The sequence below is a fragment of the Littorina saxatilis genome, linkage group LG2 (genome assembly GCF_037325665.1).
Source record: "Littorina saxatilis isolate snail1 linkage group LG2, US_GU_Lsax_2.0, whole genome shotgun sequence".
In the NCBI taxonomy this organism is placed as follows: domain Eukaryota; kingdom Metazoa; phylum Mollusca; class Gastropoda; order Littorinimorpha; family Littorinidae; genus Littorina; species Littorina saxatilis.
The window spans coordinates 64,897,644-64,924,588 of record NC_090246.1 but is presented as its reverse complement, the minus strand read 5'-3'; the positions used below and the strand labels follow the sequence as shown (position 1 = coordinate 64,924,588).

Here is a 26,945-nt window from a genome sequence, read left to right as displayed (position 1 = left end):
ACTAATTATTCTGTTGGCAGTTTTAATAAACAGTTCAAAACGTGCAATAGATTTTGTGTATGAGTTGTGACAGAAAAAATGATAGATGCTTTCATCAGTGTTGTTCCCAAGTCAGAAATAAAAGGTCACTGTTTGCAAAATTTAAACATATCAATAGGAATGCCTTGTTGTAATGTTAACAGGCAGATGTAAGCAAAGTACATCACAGAAGAAAAACATATAACAGGATGTACATATACACACATTAACACATACAATGCAAACTGCGATAAGTCAACGAATGTGTATTTGTTCAACAGCTCATTTATTTGTCAAAAACAAGAATAAAATTATACACATACACCTTCAGCAATGATGTTTTAATGTGCGCACTTGTTCTTAAATCGCTTCCCTACACTTACCATATTGTTCGAGTCCAAAACCTACTATACTTTGTTCAGTAAGGGAGATTTGACAAAAGGGATGTTGTACAGAGTTGCGAGTGGGACCTCTCTGTAGAGGGTAACAAAAACGGGAAAAAAAGACAACTTACAAGTATGTACAAGAATAAAGTTCTTGCAAAGAATACACTTGCAAAAGGTCTATTGTTTTCAGGTAATGGCAGAAATGCACTCAATGCTGGATTGATCTGGGGCCCTACTACACTCTAAATGAACATGATGGGAATTGCACACACTCACTTATTTGAAACAGTTTGAGAACGGCATTCAAATGTTCTGTTTTGAGAGTTAGCTGCTGTGATCATCTTTTGTGTGCTGAATGAACTGAAAAAGTAAGCTGTTATGGGCTCTCAGTGTGTTCTGCATGATCTGTCAATGTTCTAAATGCAGAACGCTTTCAATAGTCTTGCCGACGTTCTTTCCAGAACAGCACAGTGAAAGTCTGCTAAGATCACAATAAATGCTCTATAGTTTACAGTACACTAATTGAGGTCTTTTTAAATCTCTGCCATGAAACAATTTGAGAACACAAAAAAGTAATTTGACCACTTGCAAGTGTACGGTTCAGATTACCAATGATCTGTTTGAAAGAAAAAATATCGTGTGCAGAATTATGGCACACATATTTTGGTAGTCTTACATTTCACCTAATCATTAACAACATAGAGATCCATATTTAGTATGTTTAAGTTATCTTTCATGTTGAAATCATTGTAAATGTTAGGGCAGAAATGATGTCATAAACACACAAGCTACACCAAGATACCTCAAATTGAAGAAGATTAATGAAGCACAGAAACAACAAATTTTAGTTAAAATTTCAATCAAATGTACACTATCAAGAAAACAATCGTAATTGAGTAGAATCAGAACCAGTGGCCTTTTGGAGAGAGTTACTAAGCCCTCTTCCAAGCATAACATTTTTGGCAAAATAAAGTCAAGACAGAAGAAAATAAATGGCATGCATTTACAATGCAACAGGATTTAATTTACCCCAGAGAAGTGAAACAAATACAGATTAAAACAGAGAACAGTTCTTTGAAATTATTTTGATGTACATGATTGCATAGATTAACTGTGTTGTTTGCAATGTTGATCAATGCCACACACAAATTGACCACTTACAGAATTCATGTACATACATATCACAAACTGGGAAGGAGCGTGATTGACAGTTTGAACTGTGCATGGTATTACAAATTACAATGCTATATTTACTCTGTCATTAGAACTCAGTATTAGAAGCAAAACATAAAACAAATGTCATCGATTTCAAGACACGACTGACAACTTTTAAAGCAAAATGATATAAAATGATTTGAAATTTTCAATGAGAAATAAATGATGACATTATTGTAACCTATTAAAAAAGCTTAATTGTTTTCTATTTATCCTCCAGAATTAGCTTCCCATCAATTGAACATGAATAACAACAACAGGCACTTGTATTGTGGAGAGGAAGTCTTATTATAATACCTTACAACCACTCATCTCAAAAGGTTATGAGTGCAGTCACTGGAGGGTAGTCACATGCTTTGTGCGCCCTTCAATTACTGCATGCACTCAAAATATTACATTTCGTTTTCACCAGTATCGCTATAACATTAACAGCGATCGTTCAGCGATTACTAACTCACAGTACAAAAGAGGGTTTGAATGGGAGATAATGGGCAATGCAGAACTCTTGAATAGATTAGTGACGATCCAAGTGATCAGGCTTGTGTCAGACTGCTTTGATTAGTCTGAGATAGAACACCTGATTGCATTTTCTGCTCAGCTCTGTTCCGGTCATTGCAGAGGTATCTGGCGTCCAAATATTTAGAGTGTACGAGGCACACTTTTGTCGGTCAACATAAAATGTTTAGTGCGTGAACTTTTTACTCTATGAAATAAGCCAAACACGCATACATTTGTAGTGGATTTGACCAAATTTGTTCATAGTACCGGACCTTGCATAATAACACAAACCAGGCCTCGGTCGAGTCTCAAGTGAAATTCTCCTTTATCCGATACTGACAACGATTTTCAAAACACATACTTGATATTCTTTAGTTTAGCTGCCGAGATTGAACCAGTACACATCTGTCATGGGTGATTTTACATACACACATACTCTTTAGTTTAGCTGCCGAGATTGAACCAGTACCACCCAATGATTGCTTTCTGCTTCTTGCCATTCACACAGTGTCAGTCTGGCTGGTTCACCATCCATTCTTGCGTTAAAAAGGGTAAATCCAAAAACAAAGAAACTGCCAGCGTTTTACCACGAAGGGCCATATCAGGGCGGTGCTGCTTTGACATATAACATGCGCCACACGCAAGACAGAAGTCGCAGAACAGGCTTCATGTCTCACCCAGTCACATTATTCTGATTATTCTGACACCGGACCAACCAGTCGTAGCACTAACCCCATAATGCCAGACGACAGGCGGAGCAGCCACTAGATTGCCAATTTTAAAGTCTTAGGTATGACCCGGCCGGGGTTCGAACCCACGACCTCCCGATCACGGGGCGGACGCCTTACCACTAGGCCAACCGTACCGGTCAGAGCTCAGTGACAAGAAGAAAAAAGAGTTGGTGAAATCAAAGGTGTTCAATGAGCAAAAACATACAGAAGGAAGGCTGTTCTCTTAAAACGTTTTATGTTAATGTAAATCCAATAACAAACGTTCCAACAACCTACCTTTCTTGTTTTTTGATTTTAAAAAGGGTAAGCCTGCCCACAATCAAGTTGCGCATTAGAACAAGCAGGCAGCTTCATGGCTGCAGCAACCCTTACTTCATTAGAATGTTTTCTTTGTAAGTGTCTGATGAGCACACTTTGAAATTGGCCACAATATAGGCAAGGTCGTTTCGGTTTCTTGGAAGAAATGTTTGGCAGTCCGTCTGAGGCAGGTGGCAGTCCATTTGAGGCAGGTGGCAGCTCATCTGAGGCAGGTGGCAGTCCGTTTGAGGCAGGTGGCAGTACATCGTGTTTGTCTGGTATTTCTGAAAAAAAACAAAATATGCAAAAAATCCTATTACAAAGTTTTCAAAGATCAAAGCAGCTCTACCCAAGAAAAAAATGAAAACTGAACAACGCTTCTTGAAGAATAACCATGTGATCATATTAGGCATAACCAAAACCAATATCAACGATTATGAAAAGTGATCGCTTCCTGGAAATAAAAGCCCAGGTTCAGATCTTTATGTTCACAACAAAAAGGAGCATGGTAAAAATTTCAAAATGGGGGAATGTTGCAGCAGCTTAACTGAACATTTAGTAACTTTTGCCTGGTCTTTGCAAGACTGGTGAATAACGTGTTTCACAAATATACAATTTCCCTGGAAACCATGGACTCCCAGCATTTTCCTTAGAAACAAATGAAGCTGCATAAGGCAGAGATGCGTGTGTGTGTGTGTGTGTGTGTATGTGTGTGTGTATGTGTGTGTGTGTGTGTGTGTGTTTGTGTGTGTGTGTGTGTGCATGCATGTGTCAGACATGAGGTGAGGAAGCTTTTGAGACCATGTTGCCAGTTTTGGTGAATGCTATTTTTAATTGCTGTCCAGTGTTGTTTTCAAAATTGATGTTTTTTACATTTAGTCAAATTTTGACTTAATGTTTTAACAAAGATGGGAAAATGTAGAGCATGTACAATTCTGTCCACACGAAACTGTTTTCTTGATAGTACACTAGTTGATTGCAACTGCATATGCAAATGTCCTGAACTATAGTCTATAGACAAGTCTTGCTTCTGGCTCAGGAAAGCTGAATTTTAGGTAAATTGGCAAATCATGAAAGGTTGCAGTCATAGAGTCACTACTTCTCAGTTTCTTTCACGGACTTTTACCTTGGCATGTTTTCTTCCTTTTTGCAGGTGGTGACAGCATTGAGTAGTAGTACATGTAGCTTGAAAAAGGTGTGCCATCAGAATCAGAATCACTCTCCGGATCGTAACTGTAGTCTTCATCCTAAAACAAAATATTCACAGTTAAGTTATAGTGATGTCTCTGGCAAGGCGGAACATGCCATCATGTGAAACTCTTTTTTTTATTTTTTATCTAAACATCACAAATGAAAGCTCAAAACGTATTTGTCAGTAGATCTGGAAATCTGGTCATAGGTCCTTTTGAGTAAAACTAAAAGTACTTGGAGGAAGGAGAAAAAATTATCACATTCACACTATTTGACTTGTAATGCGTGTGTGTTAAAGCCCCAGTCCGTCCCAAATGGTTTACAGAACGATTCAAATCTTTTCATGAAAAAGCAGTTCTAACCTTATCGAACACACTTGCAATAGCATTTAGTGAATAGCATTAAATGACACAGTTTTTTTGTTTAGCTCGAGTAAACCACACACCTGTTTTCGTGGTTAATCTAACCCCTGAGCCATCGTGAACCCATGTGATCTACTTTCCCTTTTTTTCTCACAATTTAGTAGTCAGTCCTTGATTTCAATGCGACTCGCTGTATCTGCCATGGCTCGTTATCTAAAACGCAACAAATGGCTGCGAGTCACACGAAGTGAATGGTGTCGGCTGACCGTTCAAAGAAACTGGCGACATGCTGAACATTCGTCTGCTACGAGAAACACGTTTTGCAGGACACGCTTCAGGGCTAGTTTTTAAACTTTAAAATCTTCGAGTTTTACTGATTTTGTCTTAATGAAAAAAGAATTATTTAAGAATATTTGTGTAACAAGCTGTCAATTTATTAGTATAAGTTAGGTCTAGCGCCAAAACGAGCCATCCCATTGTCTGATCAGACAATCCGGCTGGCCACGCAAAAATAAATTCGTTCATAAGTGCTCGCTCTTTTCGGAGGGCACCTACGATGTTCTCAAGTGGTGAGTGTTGAAATGCAAGGGTGTTTGTACTGTGTGTAAAAGCCTGACAGTGTCTGTGATGGTTTACGGGAAGCTGCGTGTGCCTTTAAATTCAACAGGGGACCTAGGTTGATCAAATGTCGTCCTAAAGCTCTAATCATGCAATACTTTTCTTATTTTCAGTCGCCCTAAGGTTTGGTGCTTCTATTTAAATCTCAAATTGCTTAACTTTGTCATAGAGTGAGACTGCAAGTCGCCCACTCGGCCACTATGGTCCCATTAATAGTCGTGTTCAATGTGCTTTTGACACAGATCATCATAATGGTCCCGACTCTCCTCAATTATGCGCTTATCTTGTGTCTTTTCTGGATTACACAGATACTGAAGTAAAATGCAAAAAATCCTTAAAATGTGACCCTCCACCACGAAATGAGTCACATGTCACCTCGCGCGGTTCTGCACTAGGCTTAATATAAGTCCAGGGAGTGTCTGGTAACAGTTTGTGGGTCACCTTAATCACAGGCTTATAAAGTTAAAAAGTCATCCGGAGAGTCAAATTCAGGAAGTAGGTAACCCGTGAGTTAGTTCAAATCGCGAGGCTTTTCGTACCTGTCATCTCCAGATGAGGCTGGTTTTATCGGTACATCTCCAAATGAGGCTGGTGGTAGCGGTACATCTCCAGATGAGGCTGGTGGTAGCGGTACATCTCCAGATGAGGCTGGTGGTAGCGGTACATCTCCAGATGAGGCTGATGAGAAATAAATCAGGTCATCTTTTTACTGACACAAACTTTGAAAGGAATTCCTGTTCACGAACCGCCTTTTTCTTTGTTGTTGTTTTTACATGATGGAAATTGAGCTTTCCACGCTTTGAACAGATCAATACAACTGATCTCGTTTCGTCACTTCATACGAGACTCGCCACGTCATGTCACAAAAGTAGAAACTCAAGAAGTTTAAGAATTGTAAGGCGGCCTTCTGTCATTTTCAAGGGTACCAATTTGAAGCCAATATTTATTAACCAACATGAACCGTAGCCTACCGTACAGTCTAACAGTGTGAAATGTGAATGAGGGTCGCATCAGCAACTTTAGCCTATTCATTTCACCCTCCGGATGGACGGTCTTATCAGACACTGATTTAGTGATAAACACGTAGTATCGATGCAGGCACACTCATTTTCGCAAACAAGCAGTTGCTTCATAAAATAGGTACTTAACAATTGTGCAGCAAGCTGGTTTTAAAAGTGCATGCATGTTCTGCTGTGCAGTGACTTGAATGAGAAGCATTTAACAAGGGTAAAAGATCAAATACGGTGATGCCACACGCTGAAGAATAACATACCTGGAGTCCTGAGCTGCTGCTGAAGGACAGTAAGGTCGGTGGGAAGCTGGACATTGTTGGGAGACGTAAGACGAGACACAGACTGCGCTGGCAACATCATTGCTTGAGGTGCCAAGGCAACGGGGTGCCAACCAGCCATCGAGAAAACCAGACTTTGCTGACTTGTTGTAACCATGCCTGTCAAACAAGTACAATGTATATCACAATGGGCACAAGTCTGTTTTATGTGGGAAAAAGTATAGCCAGTGTTGTTGCCAGCCTAAGAAGACAATAGGTCATTTGGACCTCCCTAAAAAAAAACCAATAAGTCCAAATGTCCTGGCTTTAAAAAAACAATAGGTCCAAATTACCATGCCGTAGTATTATATTGATGAAATTTCCGCTGTTTGCGCCGTTTTCGATAATTAGGTACACCGGCTGGAACGGGTATTTCCGTAAACGCAGCCTCGAGTGTCAATGACGACAAACACAGAGTCAATGACGACAAACACAGAGTCGGCACCGAGTGCATTTTTCACTCGTAGCAAACATGAGCATTTCGATCGGGGTTTGTTTTCCGACTTTGCAACTCCCATTCCATTCATTGCAGACCTTGTCCGCCTTGTACGAATATGTATCGGTCAGTTGACCACCAAAACGTAAAAACTATCGGTCCATCGACCGGACAAGGCTAGGTCCAATGCGTCAAATCAGAAAGGAATGCGTCAGAGACCGAAGACCAAGGCCTGGCAAGAACACTGTATAGCATGTTAAATTCTTTACACAAGAAACTGTTTCCTTGATAGTACAATAAATGATTGCAACTTGACTAGGAAATGTCCTGAACTATAGACCAAGTTGTGGTTTCTGGCTCAGGAGAGTTGAATCTTAAGTAAATTGGTCATCCATGAGTTAAGTAAATTGGTCATCCATGAGTTGTCGCAGTGAGTGAGTTACTACTTCTCACAGTTTCTTTCATTGACTTTTACCTTGGCAAGTTTTCTTCCTTTGTGCAGGTGGTGACAGCATAGGGTAATCGCAGGAAGAAGGTGTGCTATCAGAATCAAAATCACTCTCCGGACGGTATAAGTCTTCATCCTAAAACAAAATATTCACAGTTAAGTTAATGTGATGTCTCTTGCAAGGCGGAGCATAGAATCATGTGGAACTTTTATTTAAACATCACAATGTAAACCCCAAAGAGTATGCGTAAGTAGATCGGAATATCGAGTCAAAGGTCCTTTTCAGTAAAAGGACTTGGAGAAAGTATGAACACATTCACACCATTTTTGACATTATCATATATATACTGTTCAAAAAAAGAAACGCATAGCTTGTAATATTTGGTTAATTTAGTTATATGGCTACAAGGATATCCACCAAACTGCAGAAAATGTTTATCTGGTCGTCGACCTTTCGTCCATTGCCACAAGTGAGCTCTGCACGTGACGCATGCGTTATCAGTGGCTACAATGTCAAAATTGCTCATTTGGCATGACCACTCGTCATGCTTCAGTGTAATCTCGTGAAACTCGGGGAATATTGAGCTCTCACCATGTCTTCCAAAACCCATAAAAGCGGATTGTTCGCCACAAAGAAATCAGACGACAATTCAGCGACGAAAGATGGCCCGATTGAGCAGAGAAGACCGCCAAATTGCATTGGGTCGTTTACAAGCAGGCCAAAGTCAAAGTGCAATCGCCAGGCACTTCCACGTGTCCCAGGGCACCATCAGTAGACTGTGGGTCAGGTTTCAAGCCACTGGCTCCGTTGCTGACTTGCCACGAGCGGGAAGACCAAGGGCGACAACTGCTGCTCAGGACCGTTTCATACGGCTCCGCCACCTCCGGAATCGTTTCCTGTCGGCCTCATCTTCTGTCCAGGCTCTCCCCGGGCCACACCGATTATCGGACCAGACCGTGCAGTACCGCCTGCATAAAGCTGGTTTGAGAGCTCGCAGACCTCACAGAGGAGCTGTCCTCACCTGCCGCCATCGCCAGAACCGAGTGCAGTGGGGCAACCAGCACCTTCGCTGGACCGTCCGGAATCACTGGAGACACGTGTGGTTCAGCGACGAGTCCTACTTCCTGCTCCAGCGACATGATGGTCGGAGGAGGGTCTACCGGAGAGTAAACGAACGTTACGCGCCCAACTGTGTGGATGAGGCACCCATTCATGGTGGTGGAGGCGTCATGGTGTGGGGGCGATCAATACCGCTGGAAGGAGCACCCTGGTGCACGTCCAAGGGCGCATAACTGCCCAGCGATACGTGGAGGAAATTCTGCGCCCACACGCCCTTCCTCTTCTGGCTGACCAGGATGCCATATTCCAGCAGGACAACGCTCGCCCGCACACAGCACGACTCACCACCCAGTTCCTCACCGACCACCATGTCCAGGTGCTTCCCTGGCCATCCATGTCGCCAGACATGAACCCGATAGAACACCTCTGGGATGAATTGGACAGACGTGTGCGCAGGCAAGAAGAAGCGCCAGCAAATCACCGCGATCTATTGCAGGCACTTCAGGAGGAGTGGGACACCATCCCACAGCAAGATATCCGGCATCTGATCCAGTCCATGCCCAGAAGGTGCCGGGCAGTTGTTGCTGCTCAAGGCAGTCACACCCCCTACTGACTTGACAGCCTCGGCACCCAATCGTATTGATTGACTGATTGATTTGAAGATGCAAATGAACTGTGTGTGCATTCAACTGTGTCCATACCAAAATTCAAACAAATAATCTAAATATTGGATTTTCTGTTATTTTTTTCGAAAAATAAAACAAATTTGGCAAGTAGCAACTATGCGTTTCTTTTTTTGAACAGTATATATAATATGCGTGTGTGTCAAATTCCACAGGGGAGCTAGGTCGAACATATGTCATCCTAAAGCTCCAATTCAGCAATTGTACAATACTTTCAATGTATTTTCTTTCGCCCTAAGGTTTGGTGCTTCCTTTCAAATCTCAAATGTCATTTTAGTGACAACCCAGATCCAATTCACCAAATGTCGCCCTAAAGCTCCCATTATACAATACTTTTGATTAGGGCGACCAAAAATATAACATATATTGTGCTAAATCCTACAGGGGAGCTAGGTCGACCAAATGTCGTCCTAAAGCTCCAATTGTACAATACTTTCAACTTATATTCTGTCGCCCTAAGGTTTGGTGATTCTTTTCAAATCTCAAATTTCATTTTTACTGACAACCCAGATCACATTGCCTATCAAGCAGACATACAAGCTAATGTCGACACATGCTTCCAGACAAATTTGCAATAACAATAGAACCTTTTCCCATAATACCATGGCAGCTTAGTACACCTGCCTTTCCTTGAGTCTCCACAATCATCATTCTGATTATTCTGAGACTATGATGCATGCTGGGTGTGTTTCTGCGGGTTGCATTGACCCGAGTTGGACATTGGCGTCAGGATCAAGTCCAAGCATGATTTTGAGGGCATATGTACTCAGAATACTGAATAGACCTCAGTTTAAAATCTCATCCCAAAGAGTAGTGAGACACCGCCCTCCATGTGGGGTCAAGTTAACAGCAGTGTACAACTCAGACAGTCACTTATCCAAGTACTGCCTAGGCTCGGCATTGCTTAACTTTGTCATTGAGTGAGACTGCAAGCCGCCCACTCGGCCACTATGGTCCAATAAATATTCGTGTTAAAATAAATGTGATGCTTTTGACACAGATCATCATAATGGTCCTGACTTGCCTCATTTATGTGCTTATCTTGTGTGTTTTTCTGGATTACACAGGTACCGTAGTTAATGTCCAACTATCCTAAAAATTAACAGTTTCTTGGTGGTGAATGCAAGTACGTGTAAGAATGTTGTGCCTTTTACATACTTTCTTTTTATTCTAAATTCAACCAATATACATGTGTATGTGTTAAAGCTTACAGGGGAGTTAAGTCGACCAAATGTCGCCCTAAAGATCCCATTATACACTACTTTCCACTTAGGATGACCATAGTATTTGTGCTTCCATTGGACTGACAATAATTACCCCCGGGGGGGGGGGGGGGGGGGGGGGTGTGGCGGGGCCCAATTCCCATTTCCTGTGAAAAGTTAAAAAAGTCATCCGGAGAGTCAAATTCAGGAAGTAGGTAACCCGTGAGTTAGTTCAAATCGCAAGGCTTTTCGTACCTGTTCATCTCCAGAAGAGGCTGGTTTTATCGGTACATCTCCAGATGAGGCTGGTGGTAGCGGTACATCTCCAGATGAGGCTGGTGGTAGCGGTACATCTCCAGATGAGGCTGATGAAAAAAAATCAGGTCATCTTTTTACTGACACATACTTTGAAAGGAATTCCTGTTCCCGAACCGCCTTTTTCTTTGGCCCAGCTGAGGATCCACCTCTTTGTTGTTGTTTTTGCCTGATGGAAATTGAGCTTTCCACGCTTTGAGCTGATCAACGCAACTGATCTCGTTTAGTCACTTCATACGAGATTCAAAATGGCCATAGTAACAGGTTGTTTTTTTACACTAACTGAGTGAACCGAAAGTAGAAACTCAAGAAGTCTAGGAATTATTTCTCTTTTTTTCCACAGACCGTATCAATCGTAATTTAGAAAATCAAGAGTACAAAATATGGCAAAATCTTACGGGTTCCCTTTTCTGTACTATAAATAGCAATAAAATGATCACAAGATCAAGAAGGGGCATTTACAGGCTTCATGGCCTATCTAATACTAATGTACATTTGAAACTTAGTCAGGTATAGATTACATTCAAAAAGCAGAGGGGTGGACTTTTTCTTGGGTTCCTACCATTGTAAGTTTTTGTTAAAACTTTAAACAATTAAAGTAAAGGTTAATGTATTGGCAAAACAAAGACGAGAACCGAAAAATGCCACACTATGAAAATAAGTATGATAAAATGAAGTCGCAGTAACACTAAGCTTTCAGTTTTATGGGAAAAGTATATATTTCACGACGTTACAAAAACATATTGAACGGAATTGCCACCACCAAGGAATATGATAGCCATGCCTTCAACCCTATTCAACGAAGAGGAAATCTGTATCTGTCAAGTCAATGCTGGTGTCTTGATTACCGCTTTACTGCTTTAAAGAAATGTGCCAACCTTGTGTTTTTTCTTCTGTGACTCGACGGCCTCCAGCTCCTCTTGCAGTACCACAACTCGTTTGGACAGCTGCTAGTTGCGGAATGACAGACTGTCGACCTCCTGCTGGTACTTTCTGTTCCATTGTTCCTTCTCTTTCAGGTGCTCCTATACAACAGGCACAAGAACCAATTGTATTTATGGTCAGTTGACAAAGCCATCTACTTTCAGTACATTTGACACTTTTCAACAATTTAGTCTTATGGTATGAATATTCTTCAAATGGCAAACAATTTTCTAATTACATTCAAAGTTATTCTTATAATTATCATATGTTAAAAGGCTTTTCTGGTTAATGTTAATTGTAATTCAATCAAGTTTGCGTTTTAATGAAACAGATCCTGTGATTGGTCAGAATGCCCCAACTCATTAAAAATTACCGGTCATTAAATAGAGCTTAAACAATGACCACGAGTTGATTAGTGGAAAATAAACCACGAGTGGGTATTTGCAGCCTCTTGGTAATTCACGAGTGTGCGGAGCAGGTTGTTAATGAATTTTTTAGCTAGTGGCTATCGACAATTAGTCACCGGTAATTTGTAATGAGTTGGGACATTCTGACCAATCACAGGATCTGTTTCATTAAAACGCAAACTTGATTGTATTACAATTGTCGATAACCACTCGCTAAAAAATCCATTAACAACCTGCTGGCGAGGCGTATTGATACAGCCTCAACTAGTCTCGGTTAGCTTTGAGGGTCATTTTACAAGTAGGAAATATGAAGGCCAACGAAATACCGAGACCATAAGGTATGCGAAGTGATGACGTTGAGTACGTGACGTAAGTTAATGCATGAATTCTTCCGGACTACGTCAGTCAATTCCAAAGATCGCTTTTGTGATGAAAAGAATTTGTTTTAGAGTTTGCTGTCCAGAAACCCGTCAAAAAAGAAGGGAAAATGTGTGTGAAAGAAAACAAAACAGGAGCAGAGTGATACGATAGGAATACAGAGACATTTCTTGGGACTTGACCCTTGCAGGTAGGTGGACTGAAAGTAGTGTGTGAACAGAACAGAACCAATTCTGTCTGTTTACAACCGCATGAAAGCAGGAAAGAGATTGTCGTCAGATTCAATTACAATAACATTAACATGCTTCCATTTGAAACTTCTCGGTCTTCATCGTGGATTGACGCCCTCCCAAAGTCGTCAATCCCCGATGAAGACTTCGAAGTTTCAAATGGAAGCATGTTAATCACTTAATGTGTAACTGAACAGGTGGGGGCCTCATCAGATCAAAAAGCTGTGTCTGGCAAGAACCGTAGTGAAGGCATTACATCCGCATCAAAGCGACGAAGGAAAGTGTCCATTCTAGCTCTGCCCTCTAAAGTCAAACAGCAGTAAGTCCACTCATAATAAAGCCAAAATGAAGTATTGCCAGTCATAATTATGATAATATGACTGGCAATACTTCATTTTGGCTTTGATTTTTGTTTGTATGTTTGCTTAACGCCCAGCCGACCACGAAGGGCCATATCAGGGCGGTGCTGCTTTGACATATAACGTGCGCCACACACAAGACAGAAGTTGCAGCACAGGCTTCATGTCTCACCCAGTCACATTATTCTGACACCGGACCAACCAGGCCTAGCACTAACCCCATAATGCCAGACGCCAGGCGGAGCAGCCACTAGATTGCCAATTTTAAAGTCTTAGGTATGACCCGGCCGAGGTTCGAACCCACGACCTCCCGATCACGGGGCGGACGCCTTACCACTAGGCCAACCGTGCCGGTTTTTGGCTTTGAAGGGCAGGCTAAAGGTAGTCACTTTGATTAACTGGAAATAATTCATGCAAGTTTTTGTCTTAGCTTTTCTTACCTGAATTATTGCGTAAAGCCATGAGGACCACTCATCCTCCTACCTCTGGTGTAATGAGGGTAGTAGTCCATTTTTGCCGCAAGTACCTGGATAAAAAAAAGCATACACAATAAAATATTTTGTGTTGCCTCAACGTGCATGTCCACCCCCCCCCCTCCCCCATGTGACCATCTTATCAAGTTGCAGATATTGCTAGTGGTCAGTGTGTTCCCAACACAAATGTGACAAAGGGGTGCTGGTTTTTGTTTTATTAGGTTGAACTTGAAGAATTTTGTAGTAATGAATGTTTTTTGTTCACATCAATTTTGACTCGGTTTAAAGACTTTCATCTGGAATGTTCATAGATCAACCCATAAAAGTTTATCAAATTCCCTTACCAATAAATACACTTTAATTTTCCATGACCAGTGGCTGAACTTCTGTAACACTGACATTCAATTACAATAACATTAACATGCTTCCATTTGAAACTTCTCGGTCTTCATCGTGGATTGACGCCCTCCCAAAGTCTATAGTAATTGAAGCCCTCCGTCGCTTCGCTCTGTCGGGCTTCAATTAGCTTTTGTCGGGCGTCAGTCCCCGATGAAGACTTCGAAGTTTCAAATGGAAGCATGTTAATCACTTAATGTGTAACTGAACAGGTGGGGGCCTCATCAGATCAAAAAGCTGTGTCTGGCAAGAACCGTAGTGAAGGCATTACATCCGCATCAAAGCGACGAAGGAAAGTGTCCATTCTAGCTCTGCCCTCCAAAGTCAAACAGCAGTAAGTCCACTCATAATAAAGCCAAAATGAAGTATTGCCAGTCATAATTATGATAATATGACTGGCAATACTTCATTTTGGCTTTGATTTTTGTTTGTTTGTTTGCTTAACGCCCAGCCGACCACGAAGGGCCATATCAAGGCGGTGCTGCTTTGACATATAACGTGCGCCACACACAAGACAGAAGTCGCAGCACAGGCTTCATGTCTCACCCTGTCACATTATTCTGACACCGGACCAACCAGGCTTAGCACTAACCCCATAATGCCAGACGCCAGGCGGAGCAGCCACTAGATTGCCAATTTTAAAGTCTTAGGTATGACCCGGCCGGGGTTCGAACCCACGACCTCCCGATCACGGGGCGGACGCCTTACCACTAGGCCAACCGTGCCGGTTTTTGGCTTTGAAGGGCAGGCTAAAGGTAGTCACTTTGATTAACTGGAAATAATTCATGCAAGTTTTTGTCTTAGCTTTTCTTACCTGAATTATTGCGTAAAGCCATGAGGACCACTCATCCTCCTACCTCTGGTGTAATGAGGGTAGTAGTCCATTTTTGCCGCAAGTATCTGGATAAAAAAAAGCATACACAAAAAAATATTTTGTGTTGCCTCAACGTGCATGTCCACCCCCCCCACCCCCCCCCCATGTGACCATCTTATCAAGTTGCAGATATTGCTAGTGGTCAGTGTGTTCCCAACACAAATGTGACAAAGGGGTGCTGGTTTTTGTTTTATTAGGTTGAACTTGAAGAATTTTGTAGTAATGAATGTTTTTGTTCACATCAATTTTGACTCGGTTTAAAGACTTTCATCTGGAATGTTCATAGATCAACCCATAAAAGTTTATCAAATTCCCTTACCAATAAATACACTTTAATTTTCCATGACCAGTGGCTGAACTTCTGTAACACTGACATTCAATTACAATAACATTAACATGCTTCCATTTGAAACTTCTCGGTCTTCATCGTGGATTGACGCTCTCCCAAAGTCTAAAGTAATTGAAGCCCTCCGTCGCTTCGCTCCGTCGGGCTTCAATTAGCTTTTGTCGGGCGTCAATCCCCGATGAAGACTTCGAAGTTTCAAATGGAAGCATGTTAATCACTTAATGTGTAATTGAACAGGTGGGGGCCTCATCAGATCAAAAAGCTGTGTCTGGCAAGAACCGTAGTGAAGGCATTACATCCGCATCAAAGCGACGAAGGAAAGTGTCCATTCTAGCTCTGCCCTCCAAAGTCAAACAGCAGTAAGTCCACTCATAATAAAGCCAAAATGAAGTATTGCCAGTCATAATTATGATACTATGACTGGCAATACTTCATTTTGGCTCTGAAGGGCAGGCTAAAGGTTAAGGTAGTCACTTTGATTAACTGGAAATAATTCATGCAAGTTTTTGTCTTAGCTTTTCTTACCTGAATTATTGCGTAAAGCCATGAGGACCACACATCCTCCTACCTCTGGTGTAATGAGGGTAGTAGTCCATTTTTGCCGCAAGTATCTGGATAAAAAAAATCATACACAATAACATATTTTGCAGGGTTCCACATCACGTAAAATTGGAGGTATTATACCCTCTGACCCCCCCCAAATCACGTACGAGACGCTCTTTGAAAGGGTGTCGGTAAGTAACAATTATTTTGCCAAGAGGTATAATAACGTACGACTTGAAAGGCAAAAGGGTATGACTTTGATCGTTTTACAAACGGTACGACTGGTTATGCGACGCTCGAGGTTTTTTTGGTTTTTTTTTTCGCGGGAGACTAATTTCGGAAAGCTTCACCGGCGATCTCGACACGTGTTTTACTGTCTCCGGGAAGTCGGCGCTGTCAGCGTGACCAGAGTTACTTCCCCTCCGCTATTTTCGGTTCTGTTGGTTCCGCGAAGACCGCGAGCGTGCAAGTTTGCAGACGATCAGTTTTGTCACTGACTTTGTGTTTGAAAAGGCCACGACCAAGAAAGCCTGTTGCAGTTGATCCAAAACAACGAACTTTGACGTTTGCATTTTTGCGATACCTGATTTTAGCATGCTTGGTGACATTCTCTTGACCATTCCAATCACTTCTGTACCCTGTGAGAGAGGCTTTAGTCAACAGAACCGGGGGAAGTCAAAGCTAAGGAACCGACTCTCAGTGGAGAGACTGGCCTAACAAAATGATGATTAAACACGTAGGCACTGACCTAAAGCGTGACATCACTGGAAGGGCGGCATTGCAAGTGCACGGAGCCATGAGGAAAACTAAGGAAATCTGTTGACAGTGGCTGTGACTTGCAAAACAAAACACCAAGACTTCACCCAAAGACTGAGTTACAGAGTAATAATTATTAGAGCCATACAGTTGCAACGCCCTTTCAATGATGCCACGCTTTAGTGTGTTGAAACTTAGATTGAACTGTTGTTGTGGAGAGACACAGTCACAAGTGTGTTGCAGATGTGAATTTCAACAGGCACTTGATAGGTGTGTTGTTAATTTGTAACCAACAACTGAACAGGCAAATAATTTCAAACTTATTGATACTCATAATAATATTCTTGTTGTTGTGGAACTGAACTGACTTTTCATAGCATTACCCTGAATTTTGGGGGAAAATCAATCAATCAATCAATATGAAGCTTATATAGCGCGTATTCCGTGGGTACAGTTCTAAGCGCTTGTCGAAGAGTTGTCAACACAGGACTAACAAAGAAACTAACATCTTCAGACGGACACGAACCCTATCACACACTAGCAAACCCTGGTAAACAAACAACTGTTTAACAACAATGTACACATCAATAGCTAGGTCGAACAAAATAATATTAAGCACAAAGAAAACACCTCTCACAGAGCACAGCACAAGAATGTCTTTTGGGGCACAGCACATCACGTCGAGCATGAAAGTCGCAGCCAGCTACGGGAAGAACTGAGTCTTCAACCTACTCTTAAAATAACTGTGGCACTGCACTGGTAAACTCATAATTGTCAGTTGGTGGCTGGGTTCTGGGTTATTAATAAAAGTTTACTGTTCAGAATTTCAAGCCAGTTTACTTGTTCGTTTTGTGAAAGCTCTCAGCCTCTGACTAGTGTTTTGATACCGCGGTAATTGCTGTAAATGTTTAAGTGTTATCATAGACCTGTATTAGATAAATGGTGTTATTCACTTATTGTAATGCTACAAGCAAGAATTTACACATATGACATTTCCCAATGGTCATAAATTATTTCCTTTATTCAAAGCACTCTCAAATTGACAATGCAATCTGCACACATTGACATCATGCACATGCAAGAACCTGGTAAAACAGCAAAGCAATACACAGAGTCGCCGACAACATGCCATACCCTTTGATCAATCAGGAAAGGGTATGAAAACCCTTTACTTTTATGGTGAAAGGGTATGAATACCCTTGACCTCAGAGCCTGTGTGGAACCCTGATTTTGTGTTGCCTAGACGTGCATGTCCACCCCCCCCCCCCCCCCCATGTGACCATCTTATCAAGTTGCAGATACTGCTAGTGGTCAGTGTGTTCCCAACACAAATGTGACAAAGGGGTGCTGGTTTTTGTTTTATTCGGTTGAACTTGAAGAATTTTGTAGTAATGAATGTTTTTGTTCACATCAATTTTGACTCGGTTTAAAGACTTTCATCTGGAGTGTTCATAGATCAACCCATAAAAGTTTATCAAATTCCCTTACCAATAAATACACTTTAATTTTCCATGACCAGTGGCTGAACTTCTGTAACACTGACATTATAGTGACAGTCAGTGTCACTGACAAGTCAGCATGCAGCTCAGCACTCGCTGCACTGTGACCTGAGAGTGAGAAACTATACTCTATAGACCCAAATGAAACACAGCACTCTGAACGTTTTCACACGACATATTTTACTCGAATTTGCAAATGTGTTCTTCGGGTTGGTAGACTAAACGCTTACAATTAAGCTTACATCGAAAGAAATCGATGCGCAGAAAGTTCACCTTCGTCGCTTCGACAATGTTCAGAATCAGAGCACTCAGCACTGACTCGACTGAGTTGTGGAGAGAGCGATGTGGAAAGTAAAAATCAGGCTTATGATCAGCATTGTATTTCAAATTACTTACGTATATATTTTACATTGCAAAACAATCAAATAAAGTCATCAAAAGTTGTTTACCAGCAGAGCACATCAGAAAAAATGGCGTCCTTTCACATCTCCGATGAGGGCGGCAGGTCAAATTTCGTCTGACTGTGGTCGAACCATTTGAAGATCAATGGATCCGTGATGGCTCATAGTGTGAATTGTGTATCTTTTCACAAAAGACAAGTTTCGCAAAACGAGAAGAAGCACGAATGGGATACGTATTTCATTATTTCGAGTAAAACAAAATTCCCACAAATCTCATTTTTTTTACAAGGAACACTCTCAGATAAAAATATATTTGACAATTTATCATAGTTGCCCTAAAGACCCCATTTTCCAAAGGTCGACATAAGTCTCAAAATTACTTTTTGATTTTTTTCCTAAACGGTAAATCCCAAATTGATGCCATTTACAGACAAGACACTTTGGGCACTGTCTTCTCGATAGCGATAGGGTCGATGCTGTCAGTCCAATGGGATTGCAGAAAAGGGGCCAAACCTTAGGTCGACCGATTTTCGGTCGACCTAAATCGAAAGTGTTGTAAAATGGGGGCCTTAGGTCGACAATTGGTCGACCTAAGGAGGCTTTAGGATTTATATATATATCTATATCTATATCTATAAATATATAGAGATAGATGACAGTGTATTTTTCGCGTGGCTATAAATTGATTCGACCTTTTCACTTTTACAGTAATGACAACTTACGGGTGCAATCGTGACATTCTAAAAATAGTAACGTAGTAACGGGATTATGGATTGACGCCACACGAAGGAAGGGAGATAAACGCTGAAAACACTGGAGAAGATAAGGAAGAGTTACTGGGAATGGATCCAGAGAAAAACAGAGAAAAACCAAAATCGGTTCAGCGCTGCGCACTGAGAGCACGTGTTAAAATATCTCATCGATGAGGTTGTGTCCGGGGTGTAGCTGAATACGGTCTCCAAATTTGAAAAAGATCGACCGAGAACTTTGGCCGTGCATCGCGAACAGACACACAGACACTAGTCGTATATATATATAGATAATGTTGAGGATTTCTGTGGAATCGTTTTTACCCATGCGTAGAGGGGGCGGGAGGCTCTATACAAAATGAATATTATAACTTTGTAGTAGCTGGGGCTCTCTCACGGATACTATTTTTGATCAATACGCCACTTCTACGGCGGCAAACGACAGCTTTGTTGCACCACACTTTGAAGTAATCCCACACTTTGAAGTAAATTACTTCAAAGTGTGGGTATGTGTGCCACACTTTGAAGTAAACCCATTTTTTACTTCAAAGTGTGGGGGGATCTTCCCACACTTTGAAGTAAACTCAGTTTTTACTTCAAAGTGTCGGGGGATCTTCCCACAATTTGAAGTAACTTACTTCAAAGCTTGGGACTTTTGCATCGCCTGTTTGAGCCTGATGATTTTGTCAACAAAAATGGCAAAGTCTTTTGGATGAGTGAACAGAAAAAGTGAGCGAGCCAAGAAACATAGTGATGTTTGTTATCAGGCTTTAAGCAATGCCCCATTGTTGAGTGTGACGAAAACTCGTGGTGACGATTTTAAAACATGTTGGGTCATGCGGAGACTATCTGGGAACAATTGGGCTAATTCGGCACGATTTTACAAGCATGGGCTCACTGTAAAAAGCCCCCCTACGACATTTCTCCACAAAATGTCCCCACTGTCACAATTTCCCGCCAAATGTTCGCAACTGCGATAATTCCCCGCCAAATATTCCAACTGCGACAACTCCCCGCCAGATGTCCCAGCTACGATAATTCCCACCAAAATGTCCCCACTACGACATTTCCCCGCAAAATGGGCTCCACTGCGACAATTCCCCGCCAAACAGCCCATCTACGACGATTCGACGCCAAATGTCCCCACTACGACAATTCCCCGCCCAGTGTTCCCCACTACGACAATTCCCCGCCAAATGTCCCCACTACTACAATTCCCCGCATAGTGTCCCCCGCTGCGACAATTCCCCGCCAAATGTCCCCACTACGCCAAACTCCCTGGAAAATGTCCCCACTGCGACAATTCCCCGCCAAACGGCCCCACTACGACAATTCCCCGCCAAATGTCCCCATTACGCCAATTCTCATTTGGCGGGGAATTGTCGTAGTGGGGCCATTTGGTGACTAATTGTCGTAGTGGGGCCGTTTGGCGACGAACTGTCGTAGTGGGGACATTTGGCGGGTAATTGTCGCAGCGGAGGACACTTGGTGGGGAGTTGTTACAGTGGGGATATTTTGCGGGGAATTGTCGTAGTGGGAACATTTGGCGGAGAATTGTCGTACTGGGAACATTTGAAGACGAATTGTCGTAGTGGGGACGTTGGGCGGGGAATTGTCGCAGTGAAGGCCATTTGGCGGGGAATTGTCGTAGTGGGAACATTTGGCGGGGAAATGTCGCAGTGGGAGACACTTTGTGTGAAATTGTCGTAGTGGGGACATTTTGGCGGGGAAATGCCGCAGTGGGAGACACTTGGTGGGGAATTGTCGCAGTGGGGGACATTTGGCGGGTAGTTGTCGTAGTGGGGAACTTTCGTGGTGGGGACATTTTCCAGGGCGAGTGGCAACATTTCGCGGGGAATTGTCGCAGTTGGGATATTCGCCAGGGAATTATCGCAGATGCAGACATTTGGTGGGAAATTGCGACAGTGGGGACATTTGGTGGGGGAGTTGTCGTAGTGGGGACATGTTCCAGGGAGCCCATGCTTGTAAAATCGTGCCGAATGAGCCCGAGTGTTCTCAGATAGTCTCCGCGTGACCCCACATGTTCTAAAATCGTCACCACGTGTTTTCGTCACACTCAACAATAGGTCATTGCTTTGGGTTGATAATAAACATCACTGTGTTTCTTGGCTCGCTCACTTTTTCTGTTCACTCATCCAAAAGACTTTGCCATTTTTTTGGACAAAATCATCAGGCTCAAACAGGCGATGCAAAAGTCCCACGCTTTGAAGTAAGTTACTTCAAAGTGTGGGAAGATCCCCCGACACTTTGAAGTAAAAACTGAGTTTACTTCAAAGTGTGGGAAGATCCCCCCACACTTTGAAGTAAAAAATAGGTTTACTTCAAAGTGTGGGGCACATCCCCACACTTTGAAGTAATTTACTTCAAAGTGTGGGATTACTTCAAAGTGTGGTGCAACACAGCTTTCTGCCAACAGTTATTAGAGACATTAAAATCGCGCATCCGCAGAACGCGTACACCTCATGGGCGATGGGAACGCGTTAGAAAAAGAACTGAAAAACAATGTTGTCAGTTGCGCGACATTCACTAACGCGACATCCACTAGCGCGACTACCACTAGCCACTATAGCGCGACATCCACTAGCGCGACATCCACAAGCGAGACAACCAGTAGCGCGACATCCACTAGCGCGACAACCATTTGCGCGACATCAACTAGCGCGACATCACTAGGGCGACACCCACTAGCGCGACATCCACTAGCGCGACATCCGCTAGCGCGACATCCACAAGCGAGACAACCACTAGCGCGACATCCACTAGCGAGACAACCACTAGCGCGACATCCACTAGCGTGACAACCACTAGTGCGACATCCACCAGCGTGATAACCACTAGCGCGCTATGCCACGGGCACTTTACCAAATTAAGCTACCAGCTGGATGGCTAGTTCAACGGTTTTTGAGGTACTTAACCCATTAAGTTATGTCTCGTAAGACACAGCTACCACTCTATTGGATGGTTCTCCTTGTTTGAGATCGCGAAACTATGTTTTACTAGTTGATAAAGTTGGGACCTCTTATTTGCTTGGTCTATAGTATTGAGGTAGCGAAACCATGTTTGAATCGTGAGACAATTAAAAACTGCCAAGCGGCTGGCTTTTTCGACATTGGAGACCGGTGTCACGAGCTGAAGCCTCTGCCTGAACAATCCTTCTCATTGCGGTCAATGCGCATGCGCTAACATGGGGAGATTAATCAGGTCGTGAACAACCTAACCCTAATCCTAACCCTAACCCTAACCCATGGTTCGTTCGGTCAAAGGGTCGCATTTTTTAAGTCCAAGATTGGCGCATATGCGCATTGACCGCAATAATAATAATAATAATAATAATAAGAACATTTATATAGCGCTAAATCAAAAACTTTCGTTAAAAAGGCTTGCTCTAAGCGCTTGACATCTAAACTAAAACGTCATGCACACTCTTTACAATGATGTACAAGAACTTCATGTCACACTCTTTCATTCAGTATAGCACCATTCACACAGTTGTTATTCTGTACAAGACAATAAGTTAGTCTAACATTTAGAATGTTCATAAGATGAAAACAAGAAAAAACCAGACTGATTAAAACAACTGCTTAGTGCTAACAAAGCATGAATCTTAATGATAACGTAATACATGTTTCACTGTTAAGACCATAAAAAAAACCTATGTGCTAAAATAACTTCAAACTTTTAAGAACTTCTTATAAGATACACAGCACATCTAGATAAACACCAGAATGATAAAACAAAAGGCAACTCGTTAAAACTATTAAATGCATCAATGTCTAAAACACGAAAGACTCAAATATAAGATACACAATTCTCTAGAATTGTTTATTAAAAAAACTGAAACCGACCTGCTCAAAGTAAACCATACCCACCCCCTCCCTACCCACCCCCAACCCTCCTCCTACACTAAATACTAATTATTTCTACTCTTAACTTTCCAACTACACGTTATCCATAAACTATGCACAGGAACATGTGTGTCAGCATTATGTGGCACCGACATGACTTGTGCATATCTAGCTTACAGCTAAGGGTTAAAGTTAAAGGACTACTGCAGTGAAAAATTATATTTATAATAATTTAAAACAAAGACAAAATAACAAGCTGAATAGAGATGGAACCGTTACAGAACAGGATGGCAAAATGTTGCGACTTTAGGAGTTGTGTTTCTGGAAGAGGTGAGTTTTGAGTGCTCGCTTGAATGACTGTACTGACTGAGAGTGGCGAATGTGAGAGGGGAGAGAGTTCCATTGAGTAGATGCGCAAAATGCAAAAGTGCGTTGTCCATATGCTTTTGATTTTGTGTGTGGGATGACTAGGGTGCGGCTATCAGAAGAGGAGCGGAGTTGTCTAGCAGGAGTGTATACAGTGAGAAGTTCAGAGAAATAAGCAGGAGACGAGGCAGAGAAGAAGTGAAAGCAGAGAGTGGACAGTTTGTATTCAATGCGGGCTTGGATGGGTAACCAGTCAGGGCCGGACTAGGCGAAGAGGAGGGGGGGGGTTGCCAGTGGTGGCCCAGGGGGATGTCCCCCCTGGCGGCAGGGGCGGATCAGTTCATTTTATGACTGGTTTTTTTCAAAAGTATATTGTGAAGATATGGGTGTGAAGGCGCGAAGCGCCGAGCCGACGGCGCGAAGCGCCTAGCTTGCTAGGGGGGTCCGGGGGCATGCCCCCCCGGAAAATTTTGAAAAAAAGGATGCAAAATGGTGCAATCTGGTGCATTCTGAGGATGATCATTACCAGTTTCAGGCAGCAGATTTTGTCACTGATTAATACCCCAAAAATTGAAACTCAATGTAAAATAAAGAAATGCATACCTCATTCAATATTTTTATTTTTTGGCTGGGGGGGGGGGGGGGTCCGGAAACCCTAGAACCCCCCCCCCCCCTCGTTGTGGGGGTCAGGGGGCGAAGCCCCCTGAAGCTGACGGGTAGGTCATATTCTGAGATAGGACAAAGGTCGCTCCTTGCATGAAACGGCATAAAATAAGCAATAATAAAAACAAAATTAAATAAGTAAGGTACATGTTTAGGCTGGGGGGGGGGGGGTTGCGCAACCCCCATAACCCCCCGGTAGTCCGGCCCTGCCAGTGGAGTGTGCGGCGAAGTGGTGTGACATGATCTTTTTTTCGTGCTTTGAGGATCAGGCGTGCTGCAGAATTTTGAACTTTCTGTAGTTTGTGCAGGAGGTAGAGTGGACAGCCAGAGAGAAGAGAGTTACAGTAGTCAAGTTTAGAAAGAACAAGAGAGCAGACTAGAGTGTTTGTAGTTTGAACGGACAGAGTATGGCGGATGGTTGCGATCTTGCGGAGTTCAAAGTATGCGGACCTACAGATGTTGGAGATGTGCTTGTTGAGTGTCATGTCTGAGGAGATGGTGAAGCCGAGGTTTCTAGCTGAAGAAGAGAAAGAGATGTCGGTATTGCCTACTTGGACAGACGAAGGTTGAGAATTTGGGAACTTAGTGGACTTTTTCATGCACAGAAGTGCCTCTGTCTTATCATCATTTAGTTTTAACTTATTTTCTACCATCCATGACTTAACATCTAAGATACAGGTCTGAATGGTCTGGATGGCGGCATGTGTCTCAGCGGGGGAACTAGGCTTATACAACTGGGTATCATCAGCAAAAGACTGGTTTGAAACGGAATGAGAAAGATTGTTCAGCAGAGGTTTTAGTTCGTGACACCGGATTTGATTTGTGGAAGGGACATATATATGGCATCCACAATTGAGTAATGAAACAAAGCCAACAGCTGACGGAATACCTGCGCTTGATTAAGATGCCACGCATTCTCCTTGGTCCTTTCTTCGGCGTACTGTTAGGCTTACTTGACCGCTGGTGACGAACGACGGTCGATGCGACGGGGAAGTATTTCCTATTCATATGAAAGCGGCAACATTTCTCTGCTTACGCCTGTCGCCTTCAGCTTCCCCTTTGCTGTCACGCCCGAGACGCGTGGACAAGCCCCATGCATAGAAACCTTTCTGTCGTGGTCAAAGGGCTGATCTTCAGGGTTGATTACAAGCTCAGAAACAAGCTTCTATTGATCCACGGCCCGGCGACAGGCTCTAGCACTCAGACCAGCTTTATAATAATATATCGGAAAGACACGAACGCTTCTTTGTCTGAGCATTGGTTTTGCCGCAGAAAAACTGTTACAAATTATTCCGAAGAAAAAGTGAAAGCAAAAAATGCCACGGGAAAAGCTCTAAACAGTGTGGCCGTGTGGCGATTTCATGTACTGTTGTCCCTCTCTTTTACTCCCGGTCTATTATCTTCCCCTGACCCAAGTTGTGTCTCCCGCTAGGATTATTGATGGCCGCAGGAGCGGTCATCTATTGCAATGCATTCGGAGAGGTGACATGTCTCGTTTTGTTACCGTTCTCACGAGATCAGTTACAGTTTTCTCTCTCTCTCTCTCTCTCTCTCTCTCTCTCTCTCTCTCTCTGTCTCTCTCTCTCTCTGTCTCTCTCTCTCTCTCTGTATGTATGCCTTTGTCTGTGTCTTCCTCTGAGTCTCTCCGCTTCTGTCTTTCTATGTCTGTCTCTGTGTATGTGTGTGTGTGTGTGTGTGTGTGTGTCTCTCTCTCGCTCTCTCTCTCTCTCTCTCCCTCTCTCTCTCTCTCTCATCCGACTCCTGGCACACAGGTCAAAGCAGAGGTTAACTTGAGTGCACGTGTACCTAGCAGGAGGGGGGTGATTCGGGTCAGAAGTGGGGTAAAGCACTTTGGTCTTCAGTCTTTGGGTTATAGCTTTCAGTGGAGAAGATGCCAACATGAAATTGCACTATGCTCTACTATTTATTGTCCTTTTCTATCGGACACGAAGAAGGGAAGCTACAATCGCCCCAAGCCATATATACTCTTTGTTTCCTGAGCCTGGACCATTGAGACGGTTACCTCATAGATCTGTTCATTCTTCAGTTTGTCGGTGTCAAAAGTTATACCCCCATTCCACACAACCGTTCTTTGCCCCGTTCCCGTACCAACCAAGGAATGCTGACACCAATGGAACGCTGCGCAAACGCGCTGACCATAGTGGCAGCCGTCCTTGGTCGGTAAGGGAACGGGACCTAGAACGGATGTGTGGAATGCGGGTATGACAACTCAGTGTGTGAGGGCGCTACCGTTGCGTTACCGTTGTTTTAAGTTCCTTTAACGATCCAAGCGTTCCGTTACCGATGGGTTGAGGTTCCATTACCGTTCATTCTGATCGGGAGGGGAACGGCTAAACATTTGAACATGCAGCCCAAACTCAGCCGTCCCTACCGACCCTACCGTTCAAAGCAGTTCCGTTAACGATCAGTTACGTTCATTGCGGTTCTGTCCCGATCCCTCCCGTGCCCGCACCGAGTGGAAAGGGGGTATAAGACTCGACCACTTGGCTTATGGTGGAGACAGCTGGAAGATCTCTGGATATAATTGAAGAGGAGTAGTCTTCCTTTTAGAAAATGTGTACTCTGCCTTGCAGATTACAAATTTGTGCTGTCGGGGCTGGGTAAAGGGAGTGGAGGGTAATGGGGTGGGGGGAGGGGTGGGTAAGCGAGGGGTAAGAGAGATGAAAGAGAAAACTGGACAGGGAAAAGTCACTGCCTGAAGTATTCAATAAAGCCACACACACAAAAAAAGAAATTACCACATATGCAGGTTTTCAATTCATATTTTTGCAAAGTATCTGCACAAGCATGTGTGCCTCTGTGAGTATGTTCGTGGCTGCTTTCAGGGGGTGCCTGTATCCTCAGGAATTTAAGGATTTCTTTTATCTCTCTTTTTTCTGACAACGTTGATTTAACGTCATTTTT

At 42.9% G+C, this 26,945-nt stretch overlaps 1 protein-coding gene across 1 annotated transcript; it reads right to left on the bottom strand.

The window, feature by feature from the left end:
- Positions 1–285: 285 nt before the first annotated feature.
- On the bottom strand, positions 286–10,873 carry LOC138959546 (uncharacterized). The gene is made up of 6 exons (XM_070331067.1): positions 10,731–10,873; positions 7,558–7,666; positions 6,590–6,766; positions 5,856–5,994; positions 4,272–4,392; positions 286–3,429 (listed from the first exon to the last, which is right to left on the bottom strand). The coding sequence occupies exons 2-6, from the start codon at positions 7,595–7,597 to the stop codon at positions 3,217–3,219; spliced, it is 690 nt and encodes a 229-aa protein (XP_070187168.1). The 5' UTR covers positions 7,598–7,666; positions 10,731–10,873; the 3' UTR covers positions 286–3,216.
- Between the last annotated feature and the right edge of the window lie 16,072 nt (positions 10,874–26,945).

What these genes read in the sequence shown, in the direction of transcription:
- LOC138959546 (XM_070331067.1), bottom strand. Translation starts at nt 7,597, where the DNA reads ATGCTGTCACCACCTGCACAAAGGAAGAAAACTTGCCAAG. An exon ending in GCAGCAGCTCAGGACTCCAG is followed by an intron (nt 5,995 to 6,589) that starts GTATGTTATTCT and finishes ATTTCTCATCAG; the next exon opens with CCTCATCTGGAGATGTACCG. An exon ending in GCCTCATCTGGAGATGACAG is followed by an intron (nt 4,393 to 5,855) that starts GTACGAAAAGCC and finishes ATTTTGTTTTAG; the next exon opens with GATGAAGACTACAGTTACGA.